At 42.7% G+C, this 19,014-nt stretch overlaps 1 protein-coding gene across 3 annotated transcripts in view; it reads left to right on the top strand.

The window, feature by feature from the left end:
- Nucleotides 1–19,014, top strand: part of spag9a (sperm associated antigen 9a) — a 59,585-nt gene that overhangs the window by 5,394 nt on the left and 35,177 nt on the right. For 2 of the 3 annotated variants that reach the window (XM_080725103.1, XM_080725102.1), the window contains exons 3-10: nt 5,139–5,209; nt 5,423–5,511; nt 5,719–5,869; nt 8,422–8,508; nt 10,156–10,291; nt 12,762–12,855; nt 17,502–17,623; nt 18,791–18,802. In XM_080725103.1, coding sequence (XP_080581229.1) covers nt 5,139–5,209; nt 5,423–5,511; nt 5,719–5,869; nt 8,422–8,508; nt 10,156–10,291; nt 12,762–12,855; nt 17,502–17,623; nt 18,791–18,802 — 762 coding nt within the window. The remainder of the gene's footprint in view (nt 1–5,138; nt 5,210–5,422; nt 5,512–5,718; nt 5,870–8,421; nt 8,509–10,155; nt 10,292–12,761; nt 12,856–17,501; nt 17,624–18,790; nt 18,803–19,014) is intronic. The other variant, XM_080725104.1, reaches the window with a different exon arrangement.

The following is a 19,014-nucleotide window of genomic DNA, read 5'->3' as shown; positions in this document are numbered from 1 at the left end:
TGCGTCCATTTTATGCCCATATATGGAGATCTCTGTATCTGTCTGTCTGTGTCCCTTTTATGCCCGTATATGGAGATCTTTGTGATTCTGCATCCATTGTATGCCCATATATGCCATATATGGAGATATCTGTTTATCTGCGTCCATTTTATGCCCATATATGAGATTTCTGTCGCTTTTTCAAACAGATGGTCAAAACGGGTCCTATGACAACAGGTATAATGGGGTTTGCATTAAAGGGGGAACCGGCACTGTGTCTGCAACACAGTCGGAGGCACAGACAGATACAGAGATCTCCATAATGGGAATAAAGGGACACAGACAAACAGATGGAGGAGGAGACAAACTTAATGCAAACCCCATTATACCTGTTGTCATAGGACCCGTTTTGACCATCTGTTTGCCTGTGTCCATTTATGCCCATATATGGAGATATCTGTATCTGTCTGTCTGCGTCCACTTTATGCCCATATATGGAGATCTTTGACCATCTGTTTGCCTGTGTCCATTTATGCCCATATATGGAGATATCTGTATTTGTCTGTCTGCATCCATTTTATGCCCATATATGGAGATCTATGCAGACACAGTGCCAGTTCCGGAAAATCCTGATGTCAGACATCAGAATCCGAACCTTTCGTGCTGGTTCCAGAAAATCGTGTATCGGGTCGGGTCGGGTCGAGGCCGAGCACTGCACTACCTGCTGCGGTGGGGAACGCACGTGCCGAATTTGAAATAGGGAATGAATGCCCCACCCTTTAATGCAAACCCCATGGACACAGACAAACAGATGGAGGAGGAGACAAACTTAATGCAAACCCCATTATACCTGTTGTCATAGGACCCGTTTTGACCATCTGTTTGCCTGTGTCCATTTATGCCCATATATGGAGATATCTGTATCTGTCTGTCTGCGTCCACTTTATGCCCATATATGGAGATCTTTGACCATCTGTTTGCCTGTGTCCATTTATGCCCATATATGGAGATATCTGTATTTGTCTGTCTGCATCCATTTTATGCCCATATATGGAGATCTATGCAGACACAGTGCCAGTTCCGGAAAATCCTGATGTCAGACATCAGAATCCGAACCTTTCGTGCTGGTTCCAGAGAATCGTGTATCGGGTCGGGTCGGGTCGAGGCCGAGCACTGCACTACCTGCTGCGGTGGGGAACGCACGTGCCGAATTTGAAATAGGGAATGAATGCCCCACCCTTTAATGCAAACCCCATGAATGCCCCACCCTTTAATGCAAACCCCAATATACCTGTCATAGGACCCGTTTTGACCATCTGTTTGTCTTTGTCCACTTATGCCCATATATGAAGATCTCTGCACACACAGTACCGGTTGCAGAAAACTCTGATGTCAGACTTTATGCCCATATCTGGAGAACGCGCGTGCCGGTGGGAAGAAGGGTTCTCGAGATACGCGGATTACATACATACATACACATTCACAGAGATTTTGTGTTGACTCATGTGGCGTACGTGATGTCAGAGCCTTTTATGAAGTGATGTCACAATGACTCAGCGCTTGCGCCGATTTCCTCCGGAACAGCCTGATGTCAACAATCAGCTCCGCATAAGGAGATTCCGAACGTTTCGCGCCGGTTTCGGAAAAGAAAACCGCGCGTCGGGTCGGGTCGAGGCCCGGCACTGCACTCCGTGCTGCGGCGGGGAGCGCGCGTGCCGAATCTGAAGCCGGTGGGACGAACGGTTCTCGAGATACGCGGATTACAAACACACACGCAGAGACTTCTCGCATTTATAGATAGATGTATGTGTGTATGTGTGCGTTAGGGATGAGACAATATGAAAATTTCATGTCACGATTTTTGGGACAAAATAAATTGCGATTTACGATATTATCGCGATAATCAAAACCCATTATCCTAGGGTGGAACATTTGCCAAAAAATAGACGATCTGCAAGCTCACAACGCGTCGCATTGCGATGCGTTGTGAGCTTGCAGATCGGCTATTTTTTGGCAAAGACATTTGATAGAGAGTGAAAAAAATGACTATCAAGTACGTATGTTATAAGTACCTTTTACCAGATGATACCGGATATGCGGCTCGGCAAATAAAAGGTGAATTGATCCCAGTGCTTGACGGAGGACGATATCACGATAAATTAGATCTCCACGATACGATTATCGTGAGTGTTTTTTATCACGATAAACGATAATATCGCTTATCGTCCCATCCTTAGTGTGTGTGTGTGTGTGTGTGTGTGTGTGTGTATACAGCTACTCTAAAACCCTGACATTTATTAATCTACTCCTGGATCAATGCTGCGGATGTAAGCTGAGTTGCAGGCTAGTAGTCTTATTGAAATGGAGATGGCCATGTCCACTGTTGAAGCAGTCTTCATTATGTAATTAGCAGCCTGCCAGGCAAGATTTCGTACATGGTCTTTAATTGCCGTCAGTACTCAGAACATAGCATACAATCATCTATATAATGAGAGATATCTATAAAGGGCTCTTTGCTCAGTTCACACACAGTAGGAAGGGTGGCCAAATTGAAACAGTTTTCATTTTCAAAGTACATTTTCCGCTTTATGTGGTTCATTATGTCTGACTGAATTGTGGCGAGTCATGGTTGTGTAATAAAAATGACTCTGTAGTATTTAAGTGCAGACAGATAGGGATGACATCAGCAGACAGCATGAACAGGCCTTAGCTGCTGTAATTGATACACCCATGCTGTGTAGTTGTGTGTGTTGCAGCAGCTGTCCGCCTGGCTTAGTCTAAACCTGACATACTAATACGGGATTAGGCGTTGTTGTCACCTCCTTAATCGGACCCCATTCAAAATTATTTGAGGGAGATTACCCCATCTCTGTGCTCCCAGTTGCCTGCTTGAAGAGTTGTGGTGCAAAGTAATTAATACATTTGCCACAAGTACTGTACTTAAGTACAATTTCAAGGTATTTTTACTTTACTTTTTAATCTCCAGTACTTTTAGTTCTACTTCACTATATCTAAGAGACAAATATTGTACTTTTACTCTGCTACAATTATTTTACATTTGGATTATTATCACAAAACACACATTACCCACTTCATCCCTATACCAGGGGTCTTCAAAGTTTTTAGGCCAATGACCCCTTAGTTGAGAGAGAGATGAAGCAGGGACCCTCACAATCTTCTCATAGATTCCATATACTATAGTTTAACCTCTGTCAATACTTAATAAACCTGTGCTGCGAGGCGTTGTGAGCTTGTAGATCTGCTATTTTTCTCGTAACCCTATAAGTGCCTATCCCGAACAAGTTTGGCTTTATTTCAATCCAATACAATATTTTATTTGCTATTTTACTTACCCCGAGCTGCTTGGAGCAACGTGGGTGGTCCTTGCTCGTCCAGCGCTAGCCAACGAGAGACGCTAGATGGTCCGACGATTTATTCCATTGAAAATGGTTTAAAATAAAGTTTAGAGCCCCCCAAAAAAACCTCAATATATACTGTCGGCGGCGCGACGTATTCCAGGGTGCCTATCCCGAACTAGTTCGGGATATTTAATAAAATGAATTATTTAATCGGAGGCCTCAACGAAGCCCCGGTCTAAACGTCCATCCATGGTCCAGGCCAACACTCGGCCATACACGGGCCGTAGTCGCGCTAACGGCCGCATCGCGCCGCCCACTCCAATAATAAATCACATCTTTAGACAGGATTTTTTCCGGATTGTGTTCCCAGACCCAAAGAGAAAGTTTTTTGCGACTGAAATAGCTTTAGATCGGGCTTCTAAATGAGTTCTCTGAATATGGATACTAGGGTATTTTACTGTGTACATTTGGAAACTTTGAAATGGGACATTCTTCCTACTTTTGGTACTTTAAGTGCATTTTGATGCCAATACCTTTGTACTTTTACTCAAGTACATTTAGAATTCCGGACTTTTACTTGTAAAAGAGATTTATACATTGCAGTATTGATACTTTTACTTAAGTAAAACATGTGAGCACCCTTTGGGCACCCTGTGGGCACAAGGCTGTATCCAGTTTTGAAAAGAAGTGTTTTGCTTACATAGATGTACGTTGGTGTGTTTGTGTAATTCTTTTTCAACAATTGGATTGATACCAGTAAGACTCCCTAATCGGGAGATAAGCGACCGCCACGTTGCATACATAAACTTTAGAAGGCAATCATAGCCAATCAGGAGGGAATATGGGAAATGGGACGGATCCATGTTGATGACATGCTTTAGAGATACTGTGTACCGCGTTGCGTGATTTTAGGCCAAAATCTGTAGAAGCAGTGTCCAAAAATGTGATTTGCCATCCAAGGAGTGTGTGTGCAAAGTTTGGCATCGATAGGGCCAACGGTGGCGGATAGTTGGGCAAAAGTGTGGCGTGACGTGACGTGACGTGATGTGATGTGACGGACGTACGGACTGACGGACGGATGGACGGACATACAGACAGCCGGTGGAGCTTTTCATAGTAACTTGCGACCTGACGGTCGCAATAAACATTCTGTAACTGAAGAGTAGGCTATTAGGTGAGATTTGGGCCAATGTAAAAGTGGTCCCTCCCTGGCAAGCACGCATGCAGCATGTGTTTGTTTGTGCGTGCACACTGCACACGACGCACGCACGCACGCACGCACGCACACACACACACACACACACACACACACACACACACACACACACACACACACTTGTTGTTTTAGCGTGATGAAACTCAAACAAAAGTCACAAAAATGTTCTCTGTCTGTCTGCAATATAGAGCAAAGTGCAAGCTACGCACCTCGCCTGTGATTACTCTGTTGGGGCGGGGGGAACAGGATACCACAGTGATTTTAGCAGAGCTCCAGGTCCACCTTGGTTCGTTTCGGAGCGGGTACAGTTACCCCTGGGCCTGTTTCAGACACACACACACACACACACACACACACACACACACACACACACACACACACACACACACACACACACACACACACACACACACACACACACACACACACACACACACACACACACACAACACCTTGTGGTTGGCAACACCTTGTGGTTGGCAATGCTATCTGCAATATCTAGCCTCCAGGTCATTTTGGCCACTCAGCATCAGGCATCAGTAGCATAATAAAAACAGCACGTTTGATAGTGTGTTGTCTCTCAGTTGGCAGGTTGGAAGAGCGAGAGGCAGAGCTAAAGAAAGAATTCACCTCCCTCCATCAACGACACACAGAGGTGAGGGGCGTGGAAACAAAAGGAACATATGCAATAAAAAGCTTTTTTAGGGTCGTTGACATGAAAACTTTTGAGAACCATTGATCTAAGGGATAAGTGAAATATGCCAGACCCATCAGATACGGTATATTGGAAAAGCTGACAACTATTTGGAGTAAGGTATAAAAGAATAACAGCCATTGAATGAGCATTCCCCTGTTTGGTTCTCCACAGATGATCCATAACTACATGGAGCACGTAGAAAGGATCAAAATACAGCAGCTGAATGAGAGCTCAGAATCGGGGACACTGGGCCGAGTCAGGTGGGACCACGACCTACCGGTATGACCTCATGTTTTAGAAACCTTTCCCCAGAAGGAAGAGCATCTCCACAGCCAGAAGGCACTAGTGATGAGAGCAATGAGCAAACGTTTGTTTACGACATTAATTCTGGGCAATGTCCTTTTGATATTCTTTGATCACCTCCATCACGAATCATCATAATCTAGTCATCCTTCCTTTCTCTCCAGGAAAGAGCGTCCGCTTTCCCTTGGTATCTTCCCCTCGTCAGGCGGGGGCTCCATGCTAATCCCAGACCCCCAGGCCAGGGCGGAGACACCGAGCGCAGAGGGCTGGAGGTTCTCAGACGCTGCCCAGCCTCGCTCCAACGCCAGCCTCAAGGTGAGTGAACGCTGCCTCCTGACCAATCAAGCTGCCTCACGTTACAGAATCAGGAGATATGCTTCTGCCCTATGTGCCTCGTGGCTCGGCAAGGCTTACTTACAAGCTCAAAAAGACCTCTCCATCATCAACGTTGCCCACCCCTGCTACTCAGTAACACAAATGGACCGTGGCTATATTAAAACTCATTCACTGCCAAGAATATTTAACCAAGCCACTAACTAACCACTGCCGGTTATGTTTAGTTTCTCCTTACCTTTTCAAGTAGTCACAGAATATTTTTAGATTTTTCGATCGATCCCCTGATTGTTCACCGACACAGACACGGTTTCTGTGCTTTTGTGAAAGTCTGAAAGCAGGTGCATAGGTAAAACGGTGAACAACATCAACTGTACAACAAGTGACCCGTACACTGCCAGCTTGCAAGGTACATGAAGTTATTTATTAAGTATTAATTGTAACTACCGTCTACCGGTACTATTTCCAGAACACGAGAGTGTAATGAAGGTACACATGAAACTGAAATGAAGAGGAATGTACATATCCAGATAAATCGAGATGGTTGGAGCGGAATCCCAGTCCCCAGCTGGGTAGCTGGAGTCCTTCTGCGGAGCGACCCGGCAGAGTAGGATGGCTTTGGTTCCAAGAAAAATAGAGAGCCTTTGATAAGAGCAGAGCGTAGAGATTTAGTAGTGATGTTTAACAAGGCAATCTCTGTGTTCACACATCCTGTCTCTCTCTCTCTCTCTCTCACACACACACACACACACACACACACACACACACACACACACACACACACACACACACCCACACCCACACACACACACACACACACACACACACACACACACACACACCATTGAAGGATAGAAGAAAATAGACCCAAATTAAGCAACCAGAGTAGTGTGTCAAAGTCTGTCTAATGGGAATTCATAAATGGCAGTGAATAAGACACTTATTTGACAAATTTTTTCAATGTTGTGTTGTTGTTTTTAACACAGCGTAGCCAAAGTACCAAAATGTATTATAGGACAGAGAATAAACCTTTATTCTCTGTGTCCTATAATACATTTTGGCACTTTGGCTACGGTGTGTGCGGCCACTTTTCTGTCTTTTTTAAGACATCTTCTGAGATGATACTGTAGTGAGCCTGCACCACCACAAGGACTTGGTGTGCGTAGCATTCCTGTGCATAGTGGTCGTTTTTTAACAAACATACATACGACACATACCTACCATGCAGACATGCATACAGAAGTTTGTACCCATGTTCTTACAGTAAAAACAGTGTGTTGGTTATTATTACCTCTAAAGATGGTTTTGCAAAGTGCTGTCCTAAGCATTGACAGAAACAATCTTTACCAGCCATTGAGACCTAGAGGGAGACGCCGGTATTTCGTCCCGTTGTGTCCTTCTTCAAACTGGGACATGAGCTCCGGGGTCGCTGTGCACTATGGGAGCTGTGCCACTCTATGTGTCATAGGCAGCCGGTCAGTGACGGAGAAGGAGCACAGCTGGATCGTGATAGGCTCTTATGTAATGAGCACTACAGGACGTTCTTTGTTGAGCCGTGGCCTTTTGAATGCTTTTGAATGGCGTCCATGTGACATACAGTAAAATATATATCTATTAGAGTTCTCTTGACACGGTGTAACTGCACACGTACTGGTTAATGATGTTCCTGGCGTAATTATGTAAGCATAAATCACCCCTTCATTGCTTTTGACACTGGAATACTTATTCATCCTACATCATTGCAAATTGCTTCATACTAAGTTCACACTGAGATTTGCTTTCTATGCTGAAAACAACCTTTTTCCATGTAGTTCACTAAGCTTTGTTCATTGCCAAAGGGATTGCTGCAGAGCAAATCAAATCAAATCAAAAATCAAATCAACCTTTATTTATAAAGCACATTTAAAAACGACAGTGTCGACCAAAGTGCTGTACAACAAGAGGAAACAGTGCAACAGGACAACAAATCAAACAATACATCACAAGTAAATACAAATAAAAAAAATACAATGCAAACAGACCAGAGGAGGTGAACAAAATAAAACATAAAACTCAGCTGTGATTAAAAGCCAAGTTAAAAAAGTGAGCAAGACGGTGAAACAACGTCTACTAGTCAACACATCGTATCGTACACTGAACGACCATGCAGAGCTGTCCGTTGTTTTGCCATACGGCAAATCTCAGTGTGAACATGGCCTAAGTAAGGGCTTTCACTTCCACTAAACAGCCTTTGGATGACATGCATAGGTATCCCACAACAAGACGGTCAAAATCTCTGAATGTAACATGCTGTCCACGTTACGGTTTGGCAAAGTCGAAATAATGACTTAAAAGTTCTGACTTTCAGCCAGCAGGCAATGCACTCATACTCAAGCACGCAAACATTTACGGTATGCACGCAGACAATTCTTGTATCGATTCACAGAGAGACACATCTGCTTCATGCACCGCTGCTGAATTGCTTCCTGCAGACATGTTCCTCATTGTAACTGTCGTCCCCCCTTCCCCTCCCCTCCCCTCCCCCTCCCAAGCAGTTGGACTCGGACAATCCTCCAAAGAAAAGGGAGGGTAAGAGTACCCAGGACACTGCTTGGGGGAATTCACTGGCAGAGGACTGCAAGGTAGATGGATGAACGCTGACTGGCAGAAGTGCCGACAGCACCGTGCTTGCACGGGGCCACAAGCAGTGCAGTGTTTGTGTGTCTGTGGGCTTGCAGTAGTGTCCTCCGTTATGCTGCTTTCTTTCATCTTTTCAACAGCATCGCCCACCAGAGCTACATGCAACCACGCTCTGCATTTTTTGGACCAAATCAGATCTTTCCAAATAATACCAAATAATATATACGGGAAAGAATGTGCCACTTTGAGCAGTGTACATGGCATGCTAACCTTTTGTAATTAAGTTGCAAATGAGCTGGTTGCATCTGGCTGTTTTCATGTTGGTGAAATTGCATGGTAGTTTCTATTTCACATGCTTTATGTCTTAGTTTGGCCTCACGTTTCTACAGCTAATTATATTCAGAATCATATTAACATTTCTCAACATTCTTTCTTTCATCAATAGTTGTTTTGAAGAGTAGTGGTTTATCTCTGTGTTATTTCTAATAGGCACTAGGCCATGTCTTTGCTATTTCCATTCTTATTTCAGTTTTTTAAGTCTTGTGTGGATCTGTGGTGTGTTTGTTGTAGCGTGTCAGTGATAGAATGGCGCCCCCCAGTGTATTTATGGCTTATGTTTCTAGGTTTATTTGTGGATTCTGTGTACTCGTGTCTGTCTTTGTGCATTTCTCATTCCGTCTTCCAGTCTGTTTGGTGCTTCTGTGCTTTTTTTCCCTTGTTGTGTTTTTCCACGTGTTTATTCGTACCCTTTTCCGAATTCCAATTTCTGAACTTCATTTAAATACGTTCCTTCCGGAAGAACTTATCCCGAAAGAAAAATCTTTTTGGTGCATTTTTCCACTAGTGGTGCTTCTGCAATGAGAAATTGGACTCTCTCTGTATGTGTACAGTGATACTGTTTTGTGTGTATTGTGGTGTGTGTGTGTTTAGTGTCATTTAGTTCCTATATGCTGTATAAGCTCCAATGTTCAGCCTGCCAAGCTCCCATTCTTGGCTATACTGTCCTGTGTTGTGGTTCCCTTGTCTTGTGCACCCTGGTGTCCCAATGTGTGCTTATGTCTTTGTTTTTATGTTCAAAAGTGGTTCCTTTGTGGAGAAAAGTTAGTGCAGTGGTGGAAAGTGACTATTTACTTAAATAACATTTTGAGGTATTTGAACTTTACTTGAGTATATCCATTATTTTTACTACTCCACTGCATTTATTTGAAAACTTTAGTTACTTGTTACTTTGAGATTTTGATCCTTATTACAAAACATACATTAACCACTTCAGCCCTATACAGTACAATTCGGCCATTTGGAAATAGCCGATCTACAAGCTCACAATGCGTCACGCTTGTAGAATGTAGATCAGCTATTTTCAAAAGATTTTAATACATTTGAAATTTTGAAATGGGATATTCTGCAAGTAGTACTTTTGCTACTTTAAAGGAGCTATAGTCAACTTCTTCTTGAAAAACGGACGCTAAAATAAAATAGATGCCGATACATTTGTACTTTTACAGGACTTCTACTTGTAACAGAGTACATCTACATCACAGTATTGATACTTTTACTTAAGTAAAACATTTGAGTACTTTTTCCACCACTGTGTTAGTGTCAGCGTTGAAACAAACAAAAACAGGCTGATCAGTCCCTTGCCGTTTCAGGATGAGCTGTCTGACTTCAGCGGCTCTAAACCGGTCGCGGCCACGTCCTCTGTGGCCTCGGACACACAGAGGGAGGAAGGGAGCAGTAAGAACATGGAGGTGCAGGCTGCCCCGGGGACCCGCTCCATCTCTGTGGGTAAGACACGCACCAGACTATACATCTGACTAGGGATGGGACGATAACCGTTATTAGCGTTTATTGTGATACAAAAACACTCAAAATTATCGCATTGTGGAGAATTTAAGTATATCGTGAAATCATCCTCCGTCGTGCACTGGGATCAGTTCACCTTTTATTTGCTGCATACCCTCGTTGGTAAAATGGACCTGGAAATACGTTTTTTTTTTCACTCTCTACCAAATCTCTAACGCGATGCGTTGTGAGCTTGTAGATCGGCTATTTTTGGGGAAATGTTCCCCAGGATAATGGATGTTGGGGATGTTGGGGATATTTTGATTATTGCGATAATATCGTAAATCGTAATTTCTTTGGTCACAGTAATTGTGATATGAATTTTCATATCGTCCCATCCCTACATCTTACAGCACTTGAGTGGGCAGGTGCTCGAACCTCACAAAAGGGATCTTCTGCATGCGAGTGCAAAGCCGGCTCGCCGATTTTTATGGGGGTCCGTCCATCGTGCCATTTCACACCAGAAACGTAGTACAGTGAACTTAGCATGCTTTCTGGCCGTCCTTGTGTGCTTCTGTTTTTGTTGGGGTAAGGTACTTTCTTTCACTAAATAGATCAATTGAGGCAGTCAATGTTGCAAACTTATTGATGTGAATCAGTTGTAAGTGTGACATCTAGTGGCTGAATGTATTCTGTTGCACCTGTCTGAGAGTGAAGGAATGCACCTGTAGGTCTGAAAGTGAACTAATGCACCTGTAACTCTGAGGCTGCAATCAGACTGGAACGCACAAGTTGAGTGAGAGTTGTGTGGGGGAGGCGGGGGGCAGAGACAGCACAATGCATTGCGGATGGAAGTCGAGTGGTTTGAAGTCTAGTGCGAGTCGTGAGCAAGTTGGACGCAACCACACAACACCACACGACTCGCACTCGACTTCAAACCACTCGACTCCCATCCGGAATGCATTGCGCTGTGCCTGCCCCCCGCCTCCCCCACACGACACGCACCCGTTTTTGTGCCTTTAGGTCTGTAGCCGGCCTGAGAGTGAACTAATGCACCTGTAACTCTGAGAGTGAACTAATGCACCTGTAACTCTGAGAGTGAACTAATGCACCTGTAACTCTGAGAGTGAACTAATGCACCTGTATGTCTGAGAGTGAACTAATGCACCTGTAACTCTGAGAGTGAACTAATGCACCTGTAACTCTGAGAGTGAACTAATGCACCTGTAACTCTGAGAGTGAACTAATGCACCTGTATGTCTGAGAGTGAACTAATGCACCTGTAACTCTGAGAGTGAACTAATGCACCTGTAACTCTGAGAGTGAACTAATGCACCTGTATGTCTGAGAGTGAACTAATGCACCTGTAACTCTGAGAATGAACTAATGCACCTGTAACTCTGAGAATGAACTAATGCACCTGTAACTCTGAGAGTGAACTAATGCACCTGTAACTCTGAGAATGAACTAATGCACCTGTAACTCTGAGAGTGAACTAATGCACCTGTAACTCTGAGAATGAACTAATGCACCTGTATGTCTGAGAGTGAACTAATGCACCTGTAACTCTGAGAGTGAACTAATGCACCTGTATGTCTGAGAATGAACTAATGCACCTGTAACTCTGAGAGTGAACTAATGCACCTGTAACTCTGAGAGTGAACTAATGCACCTGTAACTCTGAGAGTGAACTAATGCACCTGTAACTCTGAGAGTGAACTAATGCACCTGTATGTCTGAGAGTGAACTAATGCACCTGTAACTCTGAGAGTGAACTAATGCACCTGTAACTCTGAGAATGAACTAATGCACCTGTAACTCTGAGAGTGAACTAATGCACCTGTAACTCTGAGAGTGAACTAATGCACCTGTAACTCTGAGAATGAACTAATGCACCTGTAACTCTGAGAGTGAACTAATGCACCTGTAACTCTGAGAGTGAACTAATGCACCTGTAACTCTGAGAGTGAACTAATGCACCTGTAACTCTGAGAGTGAACTAATGCACCTGTAACTCTGAGAGTGAACTAATGCACCTGTAACTCTGAGAGTGAACTAATGCACCTGTAACTCTGAGAGTGAACTAATGCACCTGTAACTCTGAGAGTGAACTAATGCACCTGTAACTCTGAGAGTGAACTAATGCACCTGTAACTCTGAGAGTGAACTAATGCACTTGTAACTCTGAGAGTGAACTAATGCACCTGTAACTCTGAGAGTGAACTAATGCACTTGTAACTCTGAGAGTGAACTAATGCACCTGTATGTCTGAGAGTGAACTAATGCACCTGTACGGATGCATTTGTTTACATTAGTACACTCTCTGTTTTTCACATGGATAAGTGAACACTGGGGATTTGGCTGTGCAGTAATTGTCGGATCATCAGAGTGAAAATGTACAATCATAGTTCAACAAAAGGTCACTTGGTCGCTTGTTCTATAATCTCATGGTTGTGGTATTTCTTGTGTGTAGGTTTGCCTGAGAAGGAGGAAAGCTCAGATGTGCAGGATATCATCGAGTCGACGCCTGAGCTGGACATGGATCTCAGTGGATACAAGGCATCCAGGTACTGCAAAACCAGTGTTCATTTCGTGGACTAAAACTATGACGCAAAAATGTTCGTGGACTACCTTTTTTTACTGTCAAAAACTAAATAATAACTAAGCTATGACTAAATATACTACTGTATGTCAAAGATATGTCTTAGGTTAGTTGATCATCTATGCATGTACAAACAAGACTGCGTCAAAGCCCTAGTATTTGTTTGGGCTGATTTGTGGGTAATTCTTTAGAGGAATAATAGTACTGTAAGTGAGTGTCTGTCTGCAATTATCTGTAGTGGCCCCAAACAACAATGTTTTACACATACATGAACATGCACTTATATAGTCAAGTACACATTTTTGCTCTGTTTCTAGTTAGAAAACATGTTACAGAGTTGATCGTTTCATTTCCTTTGCGATGATCAATGATGGGGGTTCGCGCGTGATATAATGGTTTAATTTCCTTTTGGAAAAGGGGTTGTGCACTGTGCATCAGTACGTGACTTAATTGTGGGCTCGCCTATAAGGCGAGCACACTTTAGATATTGTCATTATTGTGGGCTCGCCAGTACCTGGCGAGCACACTTTAGATATTGTCATTATTTATTTATTTAGTAAGTAGACGGGATTTTCGGTTCCTTTCTACTCCTACATACTTAGTGAGAAAATGAAAATAAAAATATCAATGTGTTCAGCTTACAGTGGGGAAGTGTGCTATTACTTTTTACAGCAATCGGCCAAATGGTGGCGCTGTAGGAAGCCTTCGAAAGTACGATCTTTGAACAGGTATAGCTCATGCTGTGTTATACATACAGCCATGAAACCTGTATACACGTATGCGTCTCCTCATGCCGAACAACTTTTACCCTCTGACTTTTGACCTCTGACCTTTAGGTCTCCCACAATTTTGAATTATATGAAATACAGTAAAAATCTATCTCCTCCTGGGATTTTTGAGTTAAGCGCACAAAACTTTTTTCACATGGACTTTGGACCAATACCTATACAGTCTATGTGGTGAGAAGTTTGTACGTTAAACCATTAATTTTTAATAATTCAATTCATATTGCGGTTTTATGCAAATTATTATTCTGCCTCTAAATCAAACATGCAAAGTGTTACTTTCATGGCATTTGGCAAACATGTAGAGGGTTAGTCCAAATATCCCTGAAACCAATCTTATTCCAATTGGCCAAAGGGGGGCGCTATACGAAGCGTTTGAAAATTCAAACTTCAAACGGACATAAGTCTTGACTCGTTTCGTTTGAAGACATGCAACTTGTTACACGCGTGCTTTGACTCAAGCGGAAGACATCTGTGTCGTTGTTAAGTAAGCTCCGCCCTTTAATTTTCCGCCATTTTGAGCAGTTTGTAAAACGCGTAAACCCGCTTTTATTCTGGAATTTTCGCGTCACGTGCACAAAACTTTTTTTACGTGAACTTTGGACCGATATCTAAAGATCTGTCAGATCGGATTTCTTTAACATTGAAACATGCTTTTTTAAATAATTCAAACAATATTGCATTTTTATGCAAATTATTCTTCTGCCTCTAAAACATACATGCAAAGTCACATTTTCATGACAAAATAGTGTAGAGGGTTAGTTCAAATATCACTGAAACCAATCTTACCCCAAATGGCCAAAGGGGGGCGCTATATAATTTTGAGCAGTTTGTAAAACGCTTAAACCCGTTTTTATTCTAGGATTTTTTTTGCAATTTGCATGAAACATTCTACACGCAATCTAAGGACCTTTATCTAACATGCCTATGAAGTGCACACAAAAAAATTATAAAATAATAATAATAAATATAGCTGCAAGCAGCGATAAAGTGTCCAAAGCCAAAAACACCTCAAATCATGAACACAGCCTGGGATGTGCGTGAAATCTTGCAAGCACATTCCCAATAGGTCAAGGAACAGATACCAACCTTCTCACATTGGCCTGTTATAGCGCCACCAGCGGGTCAACCTTTGCACAACACATTTTTGGAACAAAATGGACCAATCTTTGACGTCAGTAACGTCAAAGAGAGCAATGCCTGCGATCTTGACATTTTGTGCTTTTATAGCCATTGTTTTCTGGCTTGAAGCGAGCCCACAATTGTTTCGAAGGAACAATATTTTTCTAGTTTATCTATCAGTCAGTCAGACAGTAGACGGGAACTTCGGTTCCTTTCTACTCCTACATACTTAGTGAGAAAATGAAAATAAAAACATCAATGTGTTCAGTTTACAGTGGCGAAGTGCGCTATTATTTTTTATAGCAATCGGCCAAATGGTGGCGCTGTAGGAAGCCTTCGAAAGTGCGAACTTTGAACAGGTATAGCTCATGCTGTGTTATACATACAGCCATGAAACCTGTATACACTTATGCGTCTCCTCATGCCGAACAACTTTTACCCTCTAACTTTTGACCTCTGACCTTTAGGTCTCCCACAATTCGGAATTATATGAAAAACAGTAAAAATCTATCTCCTCCTGGGATTTTCGCGTCAAGTGCACAAAACTTTTTTCACATGAACTTTGGACCAATACGGTCAGATTGATCAACCAGATTTTTTTTAAAGTGAAATATAATTTTTTAATAATTCAATCAATATTGCGGTTTTATGCAAATTATTCTTCGGCCTCTAAATCATACATGCAAAGTTACACGTTCATGGCATTTGGCAAAGATGTGGAGGGTTAGTCAAAGTATCACTGAAACCAATTTTATTCCAATCGGCCAAAGGGGGGCGCTATACGAAGCGTCTGAAAATTCAAACTTCAAACGGGCATAAGTCATGACTCGTTTCGTTTGAAGACATGCAACTTGTTACACGCGTGCTTTGACTCAAGCGGAAGACATCTGTGTCGTTGTTAAGTAAGCTCCGCCCTTTGATTTTCCGCCATTTTGAGCAGTTTGTAAAACGCGTAAACCCACTTTTATTCTGGAATCTTCGCGTCACGTGCACAAAACTTTTTTTACGTGAACTTTGGACCGATATCTAAAGATCTGTCAGATCGGATTTCTTTAACATTGAAACATGCTTTTTTAAATAATTCAAACAATATTGCATTTTTATGCAAATTATTCTTCTGCCTCTAAAACATACATGCAAAGTCACATTTTCATGACAAAATAGTGTAGAGGGTTAGTTCAAATATCACTGAAACCAATCTTACCCCAAATAGCCAAAGGGGGGCGCTATATAATTTTGAGCAGTTTGTAAAACGCTTAAACCCGTTTTTATTCTAGGATTTTTTTTGCAATTTGCATGAAACATTCTACACGCAATCTAAGGAACTTTATCTAACATGCCTATGAAGTGCACACAAAAAAATTATAAAATAATAATAATAAATATAGCTGCAAGCAGCGATAAAGTGTCCAAAGCCAAAAACACCTCAAATCATGAACACAGCCTGGGATGTGCGTGAAATCTTGCAAGCACATTCCCAATAGGTCAAGGAACAGATACCAACCTTCTCACATTGGCCTGTTATAGCGCCACCAGCGGGTCAACTTTTGCACAACACATTTTTGGAACAAAATGGACCAATCTTTGACGTCAGTAACGTCAAAGAGAGCACTGCCTGCGATCTTGACATTTTGTGCTTTTATAGCCATTGTTTTCTGGCTTGAAGCGAGCCCACAATTGTTTCGAAGGAACAATATTTTTCTAGTTGCTTAATGTCCTTGTCCCGATTTGTAATTGTAATGGGGGTGCGGTGCACGAGTTGATCATTAATTTCCTTGTTGCATTGTCTGGCGGGGGTGGGGTGGGTAGCAATGCTCGTCTTGATTTTTGGGGTTTTGATTGCTCCATTGATCAGGCCTCTCTCAGGCCTCTCTCTCTCTCTCTCTCTCTCTCTCTCTCTCTCTCTCTCTCTCTCTCTCTCTCTTTTCTCTGACTATGCACAAACCCCCATTATATCCCAATTTCCATTTGACCAAAAGAAACATGCACAGTCACCACACCAGTTGACGTGCCTACATATAAATGTGAGCAATGATTTTGCTCACAAACTGCACACATTCTATAGATAGTGATAGTTGAGTCTTCATGAGTCAATCGGGGATCCAAAACCAAGGGGGGAGTCCCCTGTATTTAGCTAGTGGAACAACCCCTAATGTTTAGACTTTAAACAAAGCCATGTCCACTAAAGCAGTGGTTCTCAACCTGTGGTTCGGGACCCCCAGGGGGGTCCCCACATTATTTTGGGGGTCCCCAGATGATTAACTTAATGTGCAACATTGCTTTCTCACTCAACAGTAAACAAACCAACATAAAGTTTAAGTGCATGTATAGAGGGTATCTGCACAGAAATTGTGAAAACAGCCGATCTACATGCTCATAACGTCTCACAACGCGAGACGTTGTGACGCGTAGATCTGCTATTTTCACAATGGAACCGTTTTATACAAAATGTAACTCTTAGTGCTCGTCAGGGTTAAAATATTATTATTTTGGGGGTCGCGGCCTGAAAAGGTTGAGAACCACTGCAATAAAGAACTGTTCTCAAATGGTTGTTATTCTTCCAGCACTCCTAAGGCATTGAGAACATGTTGTTATTATTCTTCTAGCACTCCTACCAAAGGCATCGAGAACATGATGTTGTTATTATTCTTCTAGCACTCCTACCAAAGGCATCGAGAACATGATGTTGTTATTATTCTTCTAGCACTCCTACCAAAGGCATCGAGAACATGGCATTTGACCGCAACACAGACTCCCTGTTTGAGGAGCTGTCATCTGCTGGCACAGGGCTCATAGGGGACGTGGATGAAGGAGCTGACCTGCTGGGTGAGTTTACACATGTTGCAGATGGTCCTCCTTACAGCCACCATGGTCCTCCTGTAACTGAATATATGCATAGCAGTTCTTGTTATACACCAGGGTTCCCCAATAGGCGGCCCGCGGGCCATTTGCGGCCCGCAGGGGGCTACTGTCTGGCCCCCACCAACCCCAGTAATAATGGTGGTACAAGAGCAGCAACAACACTAGAATATCGTCGTTGTCGGGTGGAAATCTCGTATCTCCAAATTTGTACGTTCTTTCGCAAATCATACAAGGCCATCGCACAAAAGTAGTGAAAACAGCAGATCTGCAAGCACACAACGCCTCGCACCGCGAGGCGTTGTGTGCTTGTAGATCAGCTGTTTTCACTAGTTTAAATCATTTTTAATATGATAAATTCAAAAAGAACTGTTTTGGACGTACAAGATTTTCACCTGACAACGACGAAAACTGTCGCTGGAGTAGTGGGAACGCCACCGTCGCCCCCTGCAATGTCGTGGCCCTTGGCTTGGTACCCTAGACATAATTCGGCCCTTGGGGAAAACTAATTGGGGAACCCTGTTGTACACTATCTCTGATTGCTCTTTTGCTGTACTGGATTGATTCAAACATCTGGTTGAAGCAAGCTGTGAAGCACACTGACACAAATGACATTAACGATGTCGACATCTCCTTTCTTTATGTTCTGTGCGTAAAGTTTGAGTTGAACTATACCTGGTCAGTCAGCCATCCTGTTGAGTGCTTTCATAATGTATAATGTAGGCCTGTTTCCCTGTGGTTAGTACCAATCGGGCAAACAATAGCTAACTTTCCAACTGGATTTAATGGTCAACAGTCAAACTTACTGTACTTTTACCTTTATAATTCCCTGTATGCTTGAATGAAACGAAGGCTTTACATATAAAGTTTAAACTAATCGCTTAACTTGCAATGTCTTGAAATAAAAATGTTACCAAAGATTTTTGGCGAGTCTTAACTAACAGTTAACAAGCTGAATTTTCTGCGTCTAGCACCAGTTCCTGCAATGCTAGCAGCCGCTGTTAGCTGCTACAGCAGCACTTACGTCTGTCTAGTTCTTATGTTATTACAGAATGATAGGCCTTCTACCATTGCTGCTAACCACATCTCTCTTTCTCCTGTGTGTCATCCTTTGGCTTTTGTCCATAATCCCAGTGGAGTATTCTGGTGTGTATGACCTCCAACCTCTCCTTAGACAAAATGTTTCTCCTTTAAGTTCCCTTTAGCCCCTATAGTGTGGTACGATGCGTCCAAAAAACAGCTCCCGTAGGATTTTTGTGCTAAAATTGATTTTTTTGCAGATCCTGGTTCTTTAGAGTCCAAACTATGAGAAAATGATGGGTGTCAACTTTTCCGGACCCCCACCCCCTTTCTGGGGG

The sequence above is a fragment of the Nannobrachium achirus genome (assembly GCF_963921795.1).
Source record: "Nannobrachium achirus genome assembly, chromosome: 4".
NCBI classification, from domain to species: Eukaryota; Metazoa; Chordata; class Actinopteri; order Myctophiformes; family Myctophidae; genus Nannobrachium; species Nannobrachium achirus.
The sequence above is the reverse complement of the archived record's forward strand: the minus strand, read 5'-3'. Positions and strand labels throughout refer to the sequence as shown.